We start from the raw sequence: 20,383 nt of genomic DNA on the forward strand, positions 1-20,383 counted from the left end.
GCAACAGTCCAGGCAAGAGCAGTTTCTTGCCCAAATGGCTATCAAACTCCTTAAGGAGCCTCTTTGATGCCCATCTTCCTCTTGAAGTAGATTGGTGCTGCCAGGAGCAGACGTGTCTCATTGTCATGAAAAGTCCTAAGTTATTAAAACATTTAAATGCCATATTTTGCAGTCTTTGAAAGATATGAAGAATGCCTATCTAGCTGAAATATATCTATGCACATCTAGAAAATCTAACTAACATGATTAAAAGCTTGACAAGTGGCTCAGGTCTGTAATTTTAGCTACATTGAAGGCTGAGGCAGAAGGATCACAGATTCAAAGATAGCCTGAACAAGTTAGTTGATATCCTGTCTCAAAGTTTTTTTTTTTTGTTTTTTTTTTGTTTTGTTTTGTTTTTTTAATAGGACTGGGGACCTGGGGATATAAGACCTTATAGACTTAGCAGTTAGAGTGCTTGCCTAACATATGTAAGACCCCGGGTTCCATCCCTAGTTCAGGCAGGGTAAGGCAAAGAGGGAGAGGGGAAAGAGAAGAAGACAGAGAAGAAACTACTAACACCATGATCTAAAACGTGGACTTTTATTTTTATGGATTGTCATATGCATGTACTATATTTACATCACACACACAGACACTCCAACCATCCATTGTCTCCTGTGACTACCATCCTTACATTTTTGGCCTCTTAACTTTTGGTTTTTCAAGACAGGGTTTCTCTCTGTAGCCCTGACTGTCCTAGAACTCACTATGTCAGCAGGTTTGCCTCAAACTCAGAGATCTGCCTGCTTCTGTCTCCTGAGTGCTGGGATTAAAGGTGTGTGCCACCAACACCCATGCAGCCTCGTATTCTTTAATTTGAGAGAAGAGAGAGAGAAAGAGAATAAACACATATAACCTGCTGAGTTATTTTAGTGTTATATGTGTGTTTAAGGGGTTCATCCCTAGAGAAGACGGATTCTTTCTCCATCAGCAGCCATTTATCACCCAAATGTCTTCATTTCAGGTGTTACCTTAAGAGATTTCTCCCATCTGTGTTGACATGTAGAAATTTTGTGGGTACAATCTCCCCGTAAAATATAGAAGACATTTTCTTGTAGCCTACATCCTGGTCCTCTGGCTCTTAGAACCTTTCCATACCTTCTATGATGTTCCTTTGGCCTTAGATGTAGGCTAGCTTGATGGAGGATCCAGAGCTATACGTACAGTACAGGGATTAGTATTTAGAATGTAATTTGAAATTATACCGGCTCAGTGAAACTAAGGGTAGTAGGTTTTCCTTAATGGCCTTACAGCCATGGGTAGTAGACTAGATTTACAGTATCAGAGATGAATTCCCTCCTATTAAACTGGCCTTAAGTCCAATGGCTGTTGGTTACCCCTAAGATATAAATGCCTCCGTTGCTTATACAAAGGTTGTTGTAAAGCTCCAGATCAGCAGACTGATTGGGAGACAGACAGACCAAGCTACCTAGTATAAGAGCTCTGTCCCTAACTAGGATGCACCACCCTCCTAGCAAGGGGTGGGATTGCACGGTTTCTCTGTAGCTTTGGAACCTGTCCTGGAACTAGCTCTTATAAACCAGGCTGGCCTTGAACTCAGAAATCTGTCTGCCTCTGCCTCCCAGATGCTGGGATTAAAGTGCCACCAATGCCCTGCAGGGTTGGAGTTTTATTCCCCTTCTGTAAGCCTCCAGTATTTAAAATCCAGAAGTTCTCTAGACCCTGTCCTTTAAGTTTTTATAGAGATTTTATTGCATCGATAGGATTAAAGTATGGACAACTTGTGAAAATGACATCAGAGTTTGATAGACTAAAGAAACTCTGCGAGACTGTATGTTCAAATTTTTCCTGGGCTGTCTGTACTAATCCTGTAGGTATGCAGTATGACCCCTTCTGAAATAGGTATTCTTGAGGCCACACTCGACTCTGAACATTCCCTCCTTTATGTTGATTTCCATCCATAGGAAATCAGAATAGAAGCCCAAACTATTCCCTCACCATTTCTTACCTAGTTACCACCTTTCCTCTCCCCTTCCAAGAAGCAGCTTACTTCAGACACTATAACCAGCCTCATCTTCCAGCTGAACCATTTCACCTTCGCTATTGGTGTTCAGTCTTTATAGATTGTAGTTTGGATTGCTGAAGGTAGTCTTCTAGCATTGAGGAGAGCCCTTATGTGCTTAGTTAATGCTTCCTGGTTTAAAGAATGATTTCTCAGAGAAGAGGAGGACTTTGCTACAACTGTGTCCTTGCCACCACTGTCCCTTAGCTTTAGTTATTCTGAATCCCTGGTTAACTTTTTTCTTGGCTGTTTACTTTATTCTAGTCAGAACTCAGTTGCATGGAAGGCAGCTGCACATGTTCCTTCCCGACTAGTGAACTGGAGAAGGTGCTTCCCCAGACCATTCTGTTCAAATACTATGAACGGAAAGCTGAAGAGGAAGTCGCTGCAGCCTATGCTGATGAACTTGTTCGGTGAGTTCTGAGAGTCTACTGATTCCCCAAATTTAAAAAAAGTAAAGTCTGCTGGAGCATTTCATCAGGGAAGAAGATTCAGTGGTGTAGTGGTTTGTCTGGGTTTTCTGGCACTTCTTGCTGAGAAATGAAATTATTAAGTTTTATAACGAAAGCATCTATCAATAGACTCTATGTACCTTATTTACTACCTGGTCTTCCAGACTGTAGCTAAGTCACTGTATCCTGGTTGGGAGGAAAAGTAATGGTTACAAAGAATTCTTGAAAGCTTGTGGTGTTTGGTTGACAGTAAATTTGAACACTGGGATGGTGCCTATATTCCCTGGTAAGTCTATGTTAGAATGAAAACTAAAGGAGTACACAGCACTGTCTGTTTTACTTAACTCTCCATTTGGTAACACAGTCCCATGAAGTCTACTTTAACCAACTTGAGTGATCTGACTGTCCTGTTTATTTCAGATGCCCCTCATGTAGCTTCCCTGCTCTGTTGGACAGCGATGTGAAGAGGTTCAGCTGTCCTAATCCTCGCTGCCGAAAGGTAAGGAACACAGTTTTTTCCTGACTCATTGCTTGAATGCATTATCCCGATGACGTATATAGTTTATGGTCTGTCTGCTTGCTGATGCATGAGAACAGTTTGCCTGGTCCTTTTCATGAAGTCACTGAAGATCTAATCAGCATTGTTAAAGATGAGATTACTTGTGGGATTCCAGTTTTCAAAGCTCAGGATCTCTTTTCTATGTTATTTTATAAAGACAGGTACTCTGACACAACACGTGAAGGGTTTTATTTTTCTTTTGCTTAGTTGTATTTCTTGCTTGCTCTTTTCCCTATTCTGTGCTCAAATGCAGCACGTACACAGATATGCTTTCTGCCACTTCCAAATTCCAAGTGACACTGTGTTAGCATCTCTGTTTTATCTGGTAGGTTTTCACGTGACTCTTTCAAAATAATCAGCCATTTCAGATGACCAGAGCTATGCAGTCACCTCACTACTGAAAGTCCTTTAATAAGGCTTCTACTCTATAAAAATGTCCTAAAATTTACCAGCTATTTATAAACCACTTAGGGGTTTTAGTTAGTGGATATTGCCTTCCCTCTAAACAGATGTGTATGAGGCCATTTTATAAAGATGCATGACCAGAGTTGAGTTTTGGAATATTTGAACTTTGGGAATAGTGAAAAAACTCTGAAGTAGAGGTTGGAGAAGGAAGAAGACACAAATGAACTAAGACTTTACTCCATTGTTTTAATATTAATATTTCTGTGTGAAAGTTTTATATATTCTTATAGTTGATATAGCCATTTTGTAAGTTGTCCCTACTTCAGTTTGTTGTGTACAAATTGTCCTCTCACAATTCTGGCCTCTTGGAATAGGAAGGCACAGTAAGATGTCCCTGTGGGTATCTCGTGTGTCAGGCACTGGAATACTTTAGCAGTCGGCGCCTAAGCTAAGACACAAAGAAATAGAAACATAAGTAAAGCAAGTGAATGGTGAAGGGATGTTCTGGCCTGGAAGTAGCATCAGCCTGGAGTTTGGCAGATAGAACAAGTGAAGGAAGCTCATGAACTGGGTGAGAGCAGGCATTGCATCCTGAGTAAAGGAGTGGCAAAGTATTGAAGACCTGTTTGGCTGGTAAGAAGTGTACAGCATGGGGGCTGGAGAGATGGCTCAGCGGTTAAGAGCATTGCCTGCTCTTCCAAAGGTCCTGAATTCAATTCCCAGCAACCACATGGTGGCTCACAACCATCTGTAATGAGGTCTGGTGCCCTCTTCTGGCCTGCAGGCACACACACAGATAGAACATTGTATACATAATAAATAAATATAAAAAAAAAGTGTACAGCAAGTTGTCCTCTGATCTCTACTCATGGTGCTGTGGTACATGTGCCCACATACATGCATACAAAGTAAATATATTAAAAAATGGGGCTGGAGAGATGGCTCAGAGGTTGAGAGCACTGACTCTTCTTCCAGAGTACCTGTGTTGAATTCCCAGCACCAACATGGCAGCTCAAAACAATTTGTAACTCCAATTCTAAAGGATCTAATGCCTTTCTATCCTCCTTAAGCACCAGGGACACACAGAAATAAATATAGGCAAAATATTCATACACATTTTAAAAAGGAAGAAAGAACAAACAAACGAAGTGTGGTGGTTCATACCTTTGATCCCAGCACTAAGGAAGCAGAAGTAAGTAGATAGATCTCTGTGAGTTAAAGGCCAGCCTGGTCTACATAGTAAGTTCCACTTCAGCCAGGGGCTACTCTGTAAGACACCTCCTCCCTCTTTATTTTTCCTCCCTCATGTGAAACATCCATAAAATTCAGTGGATTTTTCAGCAGAAACCTTGCAAACAAGTCTGGTAGCTGAAAGAAATTGAAGAGGGCCAGGCTCAATGACACACACCCTTAATTTCCAGTACTCAGGAGGCAGAGGCAAGAAGAGCAATATGAGTTTCAGGCTATCATAGGAAGTTCCAGACCACCTAAGGCTATCTAGTAAGATACTATCTTTAAAAAAAATAAAAATAAAGCCGGGCAGTGGTGGTGCACACCTTTAATCCAGCACTGTGGTGGCAGAGGCAGGTGGATCTCTCTGAGTTCCAGGCCAGCCAGGTCTATAAGAACTAGTTCTAGGATAGGCTCCAAAGCTACATAGAATCCCTAAACCAAAGAAAGACAGACAGACAGACAGATGGACAGACAGACAGATAAAAGCTTTTTAAAAATGAAGAAAAAGAAGAATAAAGCAAGGCTTAGAAAAAGCACAATCAGTAAAGTACTTGCTACATAAGTGTGAGATCATACCTTCAGTTCCAGGTATGGTGGCACACCCACAACCTCAGCACTTGGGAGGCAGAAATTGACTCTCACCAGTGAACCCAAGTTCCAGTGAGAGACCCCCCTCTTTTTTTTAAAGATTTATTTATTTCTGTATAAGTGATCTGTCTACATGCACACCTTTATTCCAGAAGAGGGCATCAGATCCCACTGTAGATGGTTGTGTCCTTCTGAATGGTTGCTGGGAACTGAACTCAGGATCCACATGCATACATATATACACACATAAATGAACGTGCACACGTACACGGAAATCAGGGGAAGAGAAACCAGGTCTTTTCCTGTAATCCCAGTATTTGGGGAAAAAGACTAAATAGCAGCAGAAATGTATATAAAATTATAAAGTCGATTATCAAGTAAATATACAAATATTTCCTGATTTAGGGTTTTTCTACCCTAAAAAAAAAACTGTATTTTTAAAATTGCATTTATTTGTGTGTGCATGTCAGTCTGTCTGTTGGTGTATGCACATGTGGAAGTCAGAGGGCAGCTTACAGGAATGGGTTCTCTCTTTATACCACGTGGAGCCCAGGAATCAAAATCAAGTCATCAGACTTGGAAGTAAGCACTTTAACCCACAAAGGCATCTGCTCAGCCTAATATACTGTACTTTGAATTTTGATCTTTTTGTCAGACCAGTAACGTATTATAATAATACTCTTCTAATATGATACTGTGCAACAACAGCAATCTACAGTTACCAGTCAGCCACAAAACCACAAGTAAACAGTGAGCCTTCTATATTGTACTGTGTTGCTAAGCTTTGGTGTTTGGGAGGTTAGGTGAATCAAATGCATTTTCAGCTTACAGTGGGCCTGTTGGTATAAAACTTTATTGTATGTTAGGGAGAATTTGTATAGACATACAGAATTATGTAATATGGTGGTTATATATAAATAATATAGAGTTTAAAAGACAAAAACTCCTCAAAAGTACTAATAGATTCACAACAACAAAAAAAGATGTAATTTGTGATGTCAATCCACAGTGGGTGGATGTAAGAAAGTAGAGTGTATACAGTTAAATTTTATCAGTTTAAAAGATTGTTATGAATACAAGATATTCTATGTATGTTCCATGGTAACCTCAGGGAAGACTTCTATAGAGAATATGCAAAAGAAAACCGAAAAAGGAATGTTGGTAAGGAATCCAAGCATAAAGGGATACAGGAAACAAAGGACCAAAAAAGCCACACACACACACACACCAAAAAAAAAAAAAAAAGTGATATCAAGTTCCTTCTTACTGGTGATGCTTTAATTGCAACATGGAATAAATTCTTGAACAAATGACATGCAGAGTGACTGTACTTTAAGTCAGGCTCTGGAGTTATGCTATTTACAAAAGCCTGTACTGGGTTTGTGAATATATGCTGGCCGAAGGTGAAGGGAAAGGTATTAAGCAGAAATAATAACCAAGAGAGCAGGTTGACTATTCTTCAACAAAATAAACTTATAAACTATCATGTGAAAGAGAAGACAGTATCCATGGGATCTGTAGCCATAGATTCAGCTAATCACAGATAAAAATACCTGGAGGAAAAATGGCTCCTGCTTTAAACATGTATAGACTTATTTTTATCATTCTTCCCTAAGAGGTTGTTTTAAGTGAGGGTGTGCATAGGTTATACACAAATACTGTTGCAATTTCATATAGGAACTAGAGCGTTAGCAAAATTGGCTACCCAAAGGGGTTGATAGTTACTTCTCTATTGCTATGACACCATGATCAAGGAAAGCATCTTATAGAAGGAAGAGATTATAAGGGCACGGAAGTATGGTGGCAGAAGCAGGAAACTGACAGATCACATCTTTAACAGCAAACATGAAGCAGAAAGAGCAAATTAGAAGTGTAGGGTAAACCTATTTCATCTCAAAGCCACCCCCCAGCATAGACTTTCTTCCAGCAAGGCCGCACCTCCTATAACTTCCCAAGCAGCACCACTGCTAGTGTTCAAATGCCTGAGCCAGTAGAGCAGCATCCTCATTCAAATCACACAGGAAGCCTGAATCCAGTAACCTAAGAGATGACTGACTATGTGCACCTTTTATGAAGCAGACATTAATAGAATTGAAGAAAGTAATGGATCGTAGCATGCAAACAAGATCTATGATGGATAGAGCAGCCCAACAGAAGACTGAAAAAGTAGCAGGCTTCGGTGACATTATAGACTGAGTAGGACCTAACAGACACAGAACATTCTGCCAATCAGAAGTAAAAGAACCCCTTGCAAGCACACATGAATGTGCTATCTCCAGGATAGAATGACAGTTCACAATGCAAGTACTAAGACTTAAGATTGTCATCATACCAAGTGTCTTTTCTGACCACAGTGGAGTGAAGCTAAAAATCAGTAGCAGCAAGAAAACAGAAAAATTCAAATGTATGGAAAGTTTCTTTGCTGAGACCAAGAACAAGGTAACTGTGTTAGTTTTCTATTACTAAAGCAGATGCTTGAAATAACCAGATTACCAAGAGAAAAGACATATTTTGGCTTCTTGGAGGTGAATTTCTTTGTGTTTCTGTTGGGCAAGCAGAATGTCGTGTCAGAAGGTTGTGGCAGGAGAAAAGTACATACAGTTTTTAAAGCAACCAGATGCAAGCAGCAGGATTCTGAACAGTAATTGCCAGGTCTAAGAAGAGAGGAAATAAAAGAATTACTGTTCAGTGAGTAGTTTGAATCAGAAAAGTTGTTGGTATCTGCTTATACAACATGTTTTTAGCTAGCAGTTCCTAATGGATGTCATGTTAATTTTTGTCACAGGTTTTGCAGAGGGAAGGGCATGTATAGTTCACTTTCTGTTCCCCTGTTAAGATGGAGGTGCACCATGAGGTTCAAGTTTGTCTCAGCAATAGTTTCCAATCTCAAGGACCAGAAGTGGCTGAGAGTTTTTGAGAAGAGGATCCCAGGTCAGGGTTGTAAGTTACAGGCTAAATGTGGGTAAGGCAAGAAAGGTACAGGCGAGTCTTCTGCTTTGATCTGCTGCATGATGGAATGGGGATCTCGCAGGATTTCAGCAGAAAAAAAAAGTTGATGTTGCTTTTAGCATATTTGGATTTCAAGGTGGAAGTTAAGTATCTTGTCTGTGTGTGTTTGCCAGTTCCTCAGTGCACATTTGCAAAGTGACAGGTCACACAGTCTGAAGAGGTTGATGGGAGAAAGAGCTTGGAGCCTGTGGTTTGATACTGTGCAAACGTTAGGTGGTTCTCAGAGCATCAAGCCTTTTCATCCTAATGTACAGTACTCACAGTGAAGAGAATGCAGCACAGGGTAGCACAGCTTCCAGGGCCATGTGCTTCAGACCTTTCCCTAAGGAAAATGGCACTCATGTTCTAGGTTCCTTTTTTGTTTTTTGGGGAAGGGGTCTGGGAGATAAAATAAAAACCAAGCTCATAACAGACTAATATTCATGTTAGGCTGTCTTGTATGTGCTATGAAATAAAATGCCACTAGGTGGCACTAGTACTCCACAGTTACAGTTTCTCTTCCCTTTGGGTATTTACGAAGTATTTTTGTCAGCACAACGGTCTTGTAAACAGAATTGATAAAATTTTTCCAGGTTAGTGCTAAAGCAAACCAATACATGCATTCAGAACTTCACTGCAGAGATGGATGCTCTGTTAGGAAGGACATCTACCTTTTCCTCTGTACTTGCCCTCATTCTCTAGGTGACCTTCTTTCTCTTCAACAAGATTGCTAAACTGGCAGTTAATCCTTGAGAATTTTGCATGTGCAAAAAATGAGCCACAAGCTAATTTTGGCCTGGGTAAGACCAAAGGCATCTGCTTTCTCATTGCATGCAGTGTTTGCCAGTAACCTACACTCCAGTTTGATTTCCAGGAACCTGTCACTCTGAGATAAGGCATTTATAGTGAGGCGTTATCTGAAAGAGGGAGGCTTGCAGCCCAAATCCCTGAAGAGTGAGACTCTCTTATGTGAAATAGGTTGCGTCTCATGGATGTGATGAAGTGCTTGTCTGTTCATTCAGTTTCCTGGTATGCTTGCAAAGCATTGTTTTGCCATGCTGCTTTCACCAGTGGATAAGGGTATATTTGGTATGGAATGGAAGAATGGTAGGTTTTGTAGGTTCTGAGATGGCTTCAAATATTCTGTGTAACATCAGACATTTCCGTGTTGAACCTCTATCTTTTTGGAGCTACAGTTCTGCTATATGCTCCACAGTACACGTAGAGCTTCCTAGAAAATTGGCCAGGGTCATAAGGTCCACAATAAGCAAGTGCTAAGGAAAGACAGCCAGTATAAAGAGTTGAATGAAAATAACATGAAGATCTTGTATGGGGTCTTTTAGTAGACACTGAGAATGTGGATGTGGTTGTGTAATCGCCCATCTCTGCCCAAGATCATGTGGGTTTGGTGTATTTGTCCATTCCACCTCAAACCCTCTTCCCTGCCCATCTGTCAGGCCCTATTCCATCTCATTTCCAGTGCTCTTAACTCATGTCTATGAAATAGAACCAAAAATCACATCTGCAGGAAAACAGTTTGCTGTTAAAAACTATGCATCTGTAGCTTCCTGCAGTAGTGAATGAATGTGTGGAGAGAATGTAAAGTAATCTGGTCCAGCTGTCATTTGTCAGAACAGCTCCAACTGTGGTAGTAAGGCCATTGGCACTTACTAACCACACTATATTGAGGGAATCCAGTTAGTGTGCTGACTCCTAGACAAACCAAGCCTTCACATTGTCCAGAGATGATGAAGCCTAGACTCATGTTCTATCAGAGAGGACCTTTAATCAGGAAGTTAGCATTGACAAGAACCAAATGTCTTGGTGACAGAAAGATTGCTAAGCCTTATGTGAAGGCTCTCTTCATACTACATAATTGGGGTTAGAATAGGGAGGCCTCAGCTGGGCGGTGGTGTCATAACGCCTTTATTCCCAGCACTCAGGAGGCAGAGGCAGGCGGATCTCTGTGAGCTTGAGGTCAGCCTGGTCTACAAGAGCTAGTTCCAGGACAGGTACCAAAGTTACAGAGAAACCCTGTCTCAGAAAATCAAAAAAAAAAAAAAAGTAAAGATAAGATATGCATGTCTGTGTGACTTGGTCACATTTTTTTACTTAATGGGAGGCTGTAGCCCTTGGAGTCCAGGCTACTTTCCCTGCCTCTGCTTCAAGTCAGGACTGCTATTGTCTGCTGATTTTGAAGCAGAACATACCTGCCACCTCTTGTGTTTGTTCTGTACTACTTACAGAAAAAGATGGGATTTTTAATCTATTGAAATAGAAACTGCCCTTCTTAGTTGCTTTATGGTTTAGCTTTGCTTTTCAGGCTCATCACAGCCCCATCTCATTTGCACAGTCTACCAGGAGCTCTTTCTAAAAACCACACACCAGTTTACTTATGTTTTAATGAAAAGTTTCAGTGTTTTTTACTTCACTGAAAGAAAAATGTGTTTTGGTTATCTTTTAAAATCTCATGTTAAAAATCTCTCAAGAATCAATAATCAGCAAACTCTTTATAAACAATGATTTACCCCGTCTTATTTTCACTAATTGTGAATTATCAGGTGTCAGCACTTTAATTTGTTTTAATGATTTCATTGTAATGTCCTTGAGCAAGGGCTCTGTGTGAGAGAGTACGCATGTGCAGTGAGGTGCCAGAGAGAGCATGGGCAATGGGGTCCCCTCCTTTGCATTCTCAGCACAGAACACTGCAGGGTTTCCAGCTTTTCCAGGTAGAAGAGACATTGTTGCTATGGCAATATCAGAGGCAGGAAGCTCCTCAGTCCTGGAGGTGCTGTGTGTGTCAAGGCATAGAACATGGGAGGGAAGTGGTAGCATAGAGATGAGGGACCATTTACTAAGCAAAATGAGAGCAACTCTGGGACCATAGGTGCTCTTTGTGGATTTTACATTTTCTCTGAATTCAGGTTCTTTCATGGCCTCTGACCCTTTAGTCCTCCCTGACAGGAAACAACTGTTAACTCACTATTCCCCGCACTCTCCATGACCTTCTCACAGACCACAGTTAAAAAACAAAGTCTCTTTCTGGCCTGCTACCCTGACCTGGAAAACCTCACTGCCCGCAATAGGGGAAGATGTCGGTCCCTTTGAAACTGTAGTGCACTGTGTGCTCTGTGTCTGCACTGCATGGTAATGAACCCTGAGATGACTCGGTAACCTTGGTAACTCAGAGTTAGTAGTGGAGAAAAGTAGATTGTGATCTGCTGAGGTCAGGGCTAACTCAGTATGTGTAGTCATGACTCCCTAGCTTGAGAGCTTGACACCATCCTTAGACTGAAATCCAGAGACATGTCTAATGGAGCTCTCCCCTAGTGGGTGTGAGCTACCTTATGCTTGGAATCACACAGTAGCAAGTGCTGTCAGTGGGAGTCAAACCTAGGGCTTCCAGTCGCTCTTTCTGTATTTTTGGAATGATTTTATTGTGTCAGTTTCAGAGTCTTTATCTTTTGGAGATAGACACTGAATTGTTTATAAATGAACCAAGTAGTCTGGAATTTGTTTCATGGTTATACAGTAAAGGATGGAAGAAGATGAAGTGGGCAGATAAGCTAGGATAGGCCATGAGTCAATCATTAGTAGCCATTAGTGGCTGGGTGTGTGGGATTCTTTATATTATCTGCCTTTGCATTTTTCTTACCAAAAATAATTAGTATTAAAATATTACTAAGTGTTGGAGGTGTAGTTTGGTGGTGGAGCCCTTGCTTAGCCATGTGCAAGACCCTGGGTTCAAGTTCCAGCAGTGTAGTAACTAAATATAACACCCAGTAAACATATCTGTATCTTCTCATTTTAGCTATCTGTGCTCCAGTCTGCTTTCCTTTGTTAGTATGCATCTGCCTCCCCAACAGGGACGGGACAGACCTCCTCAAATGGCTTGTCAGTCACTTTTGTGAGATGAGAAAATTGGTAATGTAACAGAAAAATGGCAGCAACTGCCTGTGGGAGGGCAAAGGCCTCATCATCCTGGAAGAAGGAGGGTTTTGTGTCGAGTTTTTCAGAGTCTGTGTTTTTTAACCAGTACCTGGGAGGTGGGGCAGGCAGAACCTATCAGAGCTACACACATGGAATTCATCCTGACCCAAAGTGCCATAGTGTGGCCAGCAGAGAGGCTTCTGGAAACTGGAGACCCTGCATCAGTGTGGCCTCTTCCTCCCTTTCTTACTGTGGAGGCGTGGTGTGGATACAGCTGACTGGTCCATCTCCAGGGCAGCTTGCAGACAGGATATTCTACCTGAAGGCCAGAAGAGAGGCAAGTCATCTTCTTAGTGTCCTTCCGGTCCAAAGTCAATGCTTTCTAGAAACCTAGGATTGGCATTTGCTTTTCAAAAAGAAATAGACTAAGAGTCTCTCAGATCAAATCCCAGTAGCCTCATAAAAGCACCCCCCCCCCCAATTTATTACCCATCAGAGGTTCATATGAAAAGCATTTTGGCTACAAAAGCTCCCTGTGCCTGAGAAGCTGATCCAGATTCTAGCCCAGAGCAAATAAAATACCACAATCTCTTTCTTTTTTTGTTTTTGACTACAGCTTGTCTTTTTTCTTTCCTCTCTACTGTCAGTCTTTGGAGGCTAAAAACACCTCTAGTTCCCATATCACTCTCAGTTCGAAGCTCTCTCACCCATGAAAGCCTCCCTTTTGCCCCTAAGGCCAGTGCTTGTGTTCCTTTAAGGGTCTCCTTGCTGCTTATTACCTAGACTGTCATGTGCTGCCCTCTTCCTCTGCCCCCCACATCTCCTGCACAGAGGAAATAGAGCACCACAGTTATAGGAACAGTGTGGTAATTCAACAGCTGTAGTGGAAAGAATGCTATAGGCCGACTCGTCTAAACAGCAGTGGGAGATAGTAGGACTCCCAGGAAGCAAACGTCACTAGGATTTGCCACAGCGAGTGAGTAAACCACTGATGTGAGTTGGGTTTTGATCTGATTGTGCTACAGTGAGACCTAATATGTGGAGACAGAATTTTGCTGTGGTCCCAGAGAATCACGTGAGCCATGCTGTATTCGTGGTCAGCCAATAGACAAGTATGACCATAGTGGGAGGAAGTAGAATAAGGTAGCAAAATAGACTCCAGATGATGGACTATCACAGTGTAGAACAAGGAGGGTGAAGTTAGTTCTGCAGATACCAGGGAACTATTACATGGGTCACAGTGGGTTCACAGTGCTTTAGAGGGTAAACCTTTAACTTCGAGAAAAAGCAGTAGTAGATAAAAACCTTCAGGGAGCCTTGTCAACATACCACAACAGGTCATCGCTGGCGACCTTGCAGTCCTTAATTAATTTTACCCTAAAGCCTGTTAACAAATCTCCGAGTGTTTGCATGGCTCTTTCTCCAGAAAGCTGATATGGTAGTGGCTGAAGAAGCACCAATCCTTTGGTAAAACTATAGATGCCAATGAGAGGTGGCTTTGGGCCAGACAGGCCAGTCCAGGGCCATATGAGGTAAAGACCAACATGCATGCCCAGGAGTATCGTTCCTCTTTCTTGTAGTTTCCTGTGGTTGTCCCTGGAGCAGATTCCTGGGCAGTTGGTGTGGCCCTACAATTTGACAGGCCAGCTTGCCTTTTTTGTTCTGTTTTATTTTGTTTTTTGTCCTTGCAAACTTTAAATGTGGAAGAAACTGGAAGCATCACAGTTGTATGCTACCCACCCCCCATTTTAAAAGGCTTGTTTTCCAGCTGAAAGCATGTTGGATAAGCTTAATTTCTCTCACTCAGATAAGCTTAATTTCCCTAACTCTTGATGGGCCTACAGAGAATTGCCTAATTCTCCTTTTGCAATGTGTGTCTGCAGCTGCTGGGAAGCCTGCTTTTTTTCTGTGGGCCTCTTGACAGAAATGCAAACAATTTAAGGACTGTGTTGCAAACTACTGCTTTATCAGCAGAAGGTCCTGGGACATTGCTGTGCTTTCCTGGGGTGGACTTATCTGCAGTAGATGGCTGTTTTCCTGGCCCTCTGTGCTTCACAGGAGATGGGGAACCCTTGGCCACACTGATCCCCTCTGTCTTGTACACTGCACCACCTGAGTCCCACTAGCTTGTGACAAGGTACTTGATTCCAGTGGTTGGAACTCTAACTTCTGGGGCATCTCTGCTTAGACCTTTCACACAAAACAAAACATTTTCATGCTTTGTTTTTATAAAAAGAACACTTCCACAAAAACAAGGCTCACCACTCCTCATAAAAGGCTTATCCGTTCACAGGCAGGCTAAGGGAGAATGCCTCCAACAGTTAACCAGGCCTCTCTTCCTTAGCAGATGTCTGGTGTACACCATATAGCCAAGGGTGACTGAAGTAAGAACACTATTCTATGGCTGCCAAAAACCACAACAAATGACAGCTTTCCCCTTCTGTCATCTGTGGGGCCCAACACTGGGCAAGCAATTCATTTTTCTACCATAAAAGGACAATGAGATTTGTCTATAGCTGCCATGTCTGCTGTACCATGGGAGAAAGCAGAGACAGGCAAGGAGAGCTGCTCTGATTAGCCATGGTCTGCTTAGTGCAGGCTCCAGCATGACGTTGGAAGCGGTAGGAGAACTCATTTGCACTGCCCTGCCTGCAATAAGACTGGAGCACAGAAGCTCAAGATAGATGTGGTGTTTGCTTACCTTTCAATTGGTCCAGTGGAGCCTGCTCAGGTGTTTAATACTGACTTTTGGTCTCGTGGCTTGTAATTATAGAGATCCAGTTTTTAAAAGAGACTTGGGAGATCATGTACCCCAATGTTCTTAGCCAGTAGAAATTTTAATTGGTAGGTTTATGTTAGTCACCCAGAGTGATTTGGAAAGCATAAAATTTGAGTAAAGTGTAAATTGTTAAAACAAAACAAAACAAAACAAAAAAAACCCTGGGCGGTGGTGGCAAACACCTTTAATCCCAGCTCCCAGGAGGCAGAAGCAGATGGATCTCTGTGAATTCCAGGATAGTCAGGGCTGTTGGAAAGTGAAACCCTGTCTTGAAAAAAAAATCCTGGATAATAATTGTTAGAACCAACATAGAAGTACTTTTTAAAAAGTAAATACTCAAGTTTGGTAGTGCACATCTGCAGTATTAGCACTTAAGAGGCAAGGACAGCCTGGGCTACATGAAACACTGTCTCAAAAAAAAAAAAAAACCATCAAAAGAGAAAGCAAACACCCATCCCTTTTGACACCATTATAATACTTTGAGTGGGGATGGAGCCTTAGTTGGCTTAGTGCTTAAGAGCACCTGCTGCTCTTGGTGAGAACCCAAGTTCACTTCCCAGCAACCAGGTTAGGCAGCTCACAAACAGATGTAACTCCAGCTTCAGGGGACCTGAAGTCTCTGGCCTTCACAGTCACCACTCTCTCTCACACACACATTAACATAATTAAAGATAATAAAATAAATATTTTATAATGATAATTTTTATTTTATTTGCATTATGTTTTGCCTGTATGTATGTCTGTGTGAGGGTGCCGGATCTTGGAATTAATTACAGACAGTTGTTAGCTGCCATGTAGATGCTGGGAATTAAACCCCAGTCCTCTAGAAGAGTAGCCAGTGTTCCTAACCACTGAGCCATCTCTCAAGCCCCTAAAATTAATGAATGCTTTTAATAGAATACTTTTAAGATAGTGACTGTGGAGTTTCTCCCTGTGCTCCCTAGCCAAAGGGCTAGGATAACATCCTAACACATGGCTGGGCAAGTAAGTGTCTGAAAGAAAAAGCTGCCTCAAGACAAAGTAAGGGTTTCCTATAAAGAACGGCAGTTTGCTTTATCTTTTAAATCTCCATTCTGGCCAGTTTCATTGTGGAAGCTGGAACTGTGAGGAGTACATTTTTTTAAGGAAATAAAGATCATCCAAGATTCTTGCTGATTCAGAAATTTGGGAGGAAAACAAGGCTAAGGTTGAACGTTGTTACTCAGTGCTGGTTGGACTAGGTTCTGTATTCAACTGGCTCCCATTCAGAAATTAATCACAAATCATTCCTGAAAAAGAGAATCTTTAATTAGAAGTGGCAGAACAAGGTCCATGGGAGTCAAGTATCACATAACTAGACCCTGTTTTGAAGCTGTAAGACCAACTTGGCATCACTGTTCCGGCAAGTAGAGCAGCTGGATAGGTAACCTGAAAAGTTACCACAGAAATTTTTTTTCCCCTTTCTTACTTTTTTCCTGTCTTTAAAGTAGACTTTTCTCTGTTCCTTCTTCTTTCTAGCCAAAACCCGAGGTTTTGCATATGCCCGGCAACTGCTCTGTCACCAGCCATATCTTCACCTCTTGATTCTGTTAATCTATTGAAATGCCGATTAATGCCATATCCCTGGTCTATCTCACCTGTGCTGTCCTGGGACTGTACAAGAAGATAGGTGGCAAATTTTACTGGTCCACATGGTTTGTTTCTGGGAACTTCCTGTCTCTCTGCCTTCTCCCCCATCTTACTATGTATGTACCCCAGGCTAGACTCAAACTTGTGTGCTGTATGCTATACTGCTCCTCCTCCACGGGAGTGCTGGATCCCAAATGTGTACTGCAACACCTAGCCTTTTGGAAGTGTGTGCCCACCCCACCCTGTTTTTCCTTTTTGGACTGCCACAGCAAGAAAAAATTATTAATTCTGAATAACTGTAATTTTTAAGCTTGATTTCTCAAGCAAATAGCATTTCCTTCTGGAACTGATACTCCCTTCCCATCCATCACTGTCTATTCTGCATGCCTGTACATCCTGACCATGTGGTGACCACTTAAGAGATATCAGCCAGCTTGTTTCCTAATTTGGTTACGGTATGTTCCAAGCAGTGTTGCCTAGCCTTAGAAAAACACAAACACAAGGAATAGCTCCCATACAGCAGAGGGGAATTTCCTCTTATCAAAACCCCATGGTTCCCTTCTTACTTCCTCTACAAAGAAGAAGTAACATTTTGAAGAGGTGGTTGCTCTCTCTGAAGTTCCCTCTTGAATCTTGACTTCTTCCTCATCCTTAATTCTTCCCAAGTATAAGTTTTAATTCTATTATTTTGTTGGTCTTTGCTTTATTTTGGTTTTTGAGACTGGGTTTCTCTCTATAGACCAGCTGTCCTGGAACTTGCTCTGTAGACCAGACTGGCCTCTACCAGTGCTGGGATTAAAAACGTGTTGTCATCACCAGGCCATATTTTTATTCTTAAGGATATCCATTTCCAAGACCAGAGTTAATGGTTCATGCTGTAATCCCAGCGCTCAGGAGTCAGAAACAGGAACAATTTGAGGCCCAACTGGCTGCAGAATGAGACCTTGTCAAAAAATGGGGAGGAAGCTTTCCATTTTCTCTTTGGATAGTTATGAATAGGAAATAATTAGCTACGTTATTACTATGGGCATTTGCTAGATAGGAGGCGCCAAGCCTCTTTTAAAGAGACCATACATACACTCTTGTCTGACTGCTCACTTCTGCTTTTGCCATGAAAGTAACTGTAGGTTACACATAAACAAGTAAATAGGCTGTGTTAAGTTGGTTTGGTTTGGTTTGGTTTGGTTTGGATAGGATACAGAGACCTTCTGTTCTCAGTGCTGTGGTGACAGGCATGCACCACCATACTCATCTCTACATTGAAATCTTAAATGGAATGAAAAAGGTGTTTGTTAACATGCATAAAGCTGGATTGGAAGGCTAGACACGGAATTGATAGGAGACACCTCTACGTAGGCCTGCTGAGGGTCAAGAGAAGAAGCATATATACTATGTTTTTAACAAAAAATTATAGTTGTCACCAACTTGTCATTTTTTCTGCTTGAATATCTGTACACTATGTGTGTGCAGTGCCCATAGAAACCAGAAGAGGACACTGGATCCTCAGGAACTGGAGTTTGAAATGGGTATAAGCTCCTGTGTGCGTTCTGAAAATCAAACCTATGCATTCTGCAGGAGCACCTATTGCATTTTACTGCTGAGTTCTCTCCAGCCCCCATTCAGTCTTCAAGAGAGAGCTAAAGAGTTTTGTTCCTTTCAAGAGAACTCAAACGGAAGAAAATGGAATTGTCAAAATAAGTTTGTGTGTTTCTAATTTTATGTCTGTGTGTCTCTGGTCCCCATGAGGGCTGCATGCCTCAGTGTTTCGGTCATAGGTGAAGTGCTAGATTTGTGTGAATCCACTTTTCTTGAGGCGTTTCTGCCCCAGCTCCAGTCGCAGCAATTGCTTTGGAGCTGCCACTGCTGTGCTAGATGTGAACTGTAATACAGCCTTTGTAATTGAGATTCAAGACGGCTTCTAGTGCTTCCCTTTCCCACAGAGACCCTCCTAACTAGCAGGTCAGGATGGGTTCTGAGTCAAGAAGCGTTGCCATGACAGGCTTTTAAAATGTCTGGTTCGGGTTGTGAGAACAGCTGATAGAGTCACTGCTTTCCTAGTATGTGACACAGCTTGCTTTTTGGTACGTGCTGAAGGCTGAGTAGCAAATCCCTCTGCTGAGGGGGCAGTGTGGGGTATAAACAGCTGAAGAATTCACATATGGCTGCAGCCTCCTCCTAAACAGATGCTGTTCAAATAGCCAAACTAAGCCTTTCCCAGGCATAATTCGCAGGCTTCTTTGCCATCATTCAGTTTGTCTACAAAGCTCTGCGTAGGAATGTCAGTAGTGGGAGCTTTTGAAATCCCTTCTTGCAGACATGGAGATTTGTGGAGCCAGGCAGGCAGTAGCAGCAATACTGACTCTCCCCTACCCCCTGCCCCCAAGCAGAGGAGGGAGCTGCCACAACCCAGGCTGCTGTGTGCTGATGCTCTTGGCTATGGCTGAAAAAGTGGTCAGCAGGCACATTCTGCTGAACAAGCAGGCCTGGCCCTTTATGAAATAAGTTGTTTTAGATATTGGAAGTTGGTTTAAAAGATGCCAGCATAGTTCCTCTGACCTCAGTTTTATCCACTGGCAGCTCTCCAGTGCTGATGGACTGGAGATGACAGGTGGCCAGGGATGTGGGTTCACTCACTCCCAGACAGAGAAAAAAGCCATGCCTGCAGTAGCTGTGCTTCATCGTGCTTGGGACTGGGCATTTCAAAGAGTCTCTTTGAAACTGGCATTTTCTTTCCCACACGTTCATGCACCTTTTTTCTCCTGCCCACCCAAGCTCGTTCCTTTGCTGCTTTTAACCTTGAAACCTCTGTCTGTTGCATATTTGTGCCTTCTTCCCAGTCCTGCTCTTCCAGTATTAGTGGGCCTGAAGCAATTTACCAGAGACCTGACACTGCTGATGACTACTTGGAACTCAAAAGTGAGATGCGTAGAGGAAAGAGTCCTTAGACACTCTGGCAATACACCCCCAACTCTCAAGCGAGAGGGTGTCTGTTGTGAGTGTTTAGGGTGTGGCTGGGTTTGTTCCCTCAGACAAGCAGACCCAGCTGGGTGGGCATTGAGATAATCTTTAATTTGTAACTTTGGGCATGGATTTAGAGAAGGGAATGTGCCTCACCTCACTCACCAGCAGCATCACCAGCAGGTCCCTGAGTGAGGACAGGTTTCTTTGTATATGAAAATAGCAGAATGCAGGGAAGGGGTGAATACTCACTGGCTTAGGGTACTTGGATAAGCATGTGCCTATCAGAGTGATTTCCTGGTGATTGTGTACATTGTGCATGGTGCAAGTATATGATTAGAATATCTGAAGTTCCTGGAACATAGCTGTGCCAGCAGAACATGCACATAAAGGAGAATGAGGAGTTAGAGGCCCATTTGGGATATATATTGAGACCCTGTCTCAAAGGACAGGCTGTTTAAAAATTATTGCCAAGGAAGAAAAGGATGGGGAGCACAAGCTTAAATTTTTCTTGAAAAAGAAAAAAAAGAGCTTCATGAAAACATGGAGTCATTGATTGTGGGGCAACAAGAAGGAACAGTACCGTTGTTTAGTCTTTTTTTTTTTTAAGATTTATTTATTATGTATACAGTGTTCTGTCTGGCTTGCAGGCCAGAAGAGGGCACCATATCTCATTATGGATGGCTATGAGCCACCATGTGGTTGCTGGGAATTGAACTCAGGACCTCTAGAAGAGCAGTCAGTGCTCTTAACCCCTGAGCCATCTCTCCAGCCCCCCCCCCCCTTTTTTTTTTCCGAGACAGGGTTTCTCTGCGGTT

At 42.2% G+C, this 20,383-nt stretch overlaps 1 protein-coding gene across 2 annotated transcripts in view; it reads left to right on the forward strand.

The window, feature by feature from the left end:
- Window positions 1–20,383, forward strand: part of Rnf216 (ring finger protein 216) — a 122,840-nt gene that overhangs the window by 50,340 nt on the left and 52,117 nt on the right. For both annotated transcript variants that reach the window (XM_057765282.1, XM_057765283.1), the window contains exons 12-13: window positions 2,330–2,478; window positions 2,938–3,016. In XM_057765282.1, the coding sequence (XP_057621265.1) occupies window positions 2,330–2,478; window positions 2,938–3,016 (228 nt within the window). The remainder of the gene's footprint in view (window positions 1–2,329; window positions 2,479–2,937; window positions 3,017–20,383) is intronic.

The sequence above is a fragment of the Chionomys nivalis genome, chromosome 3 (genome assembly GCF_950005125.1).
Source record: "Chionomys nivalis chromosome 3, mChiNiv1.1, whole genome shotgun sequence".
Classification (NCBI taxonomy): Eukaryota; Metazoa; Chordata; class Mammalia; order Rodentia; family Cricetidae; genus Chionomys; species Chionomys nivalis.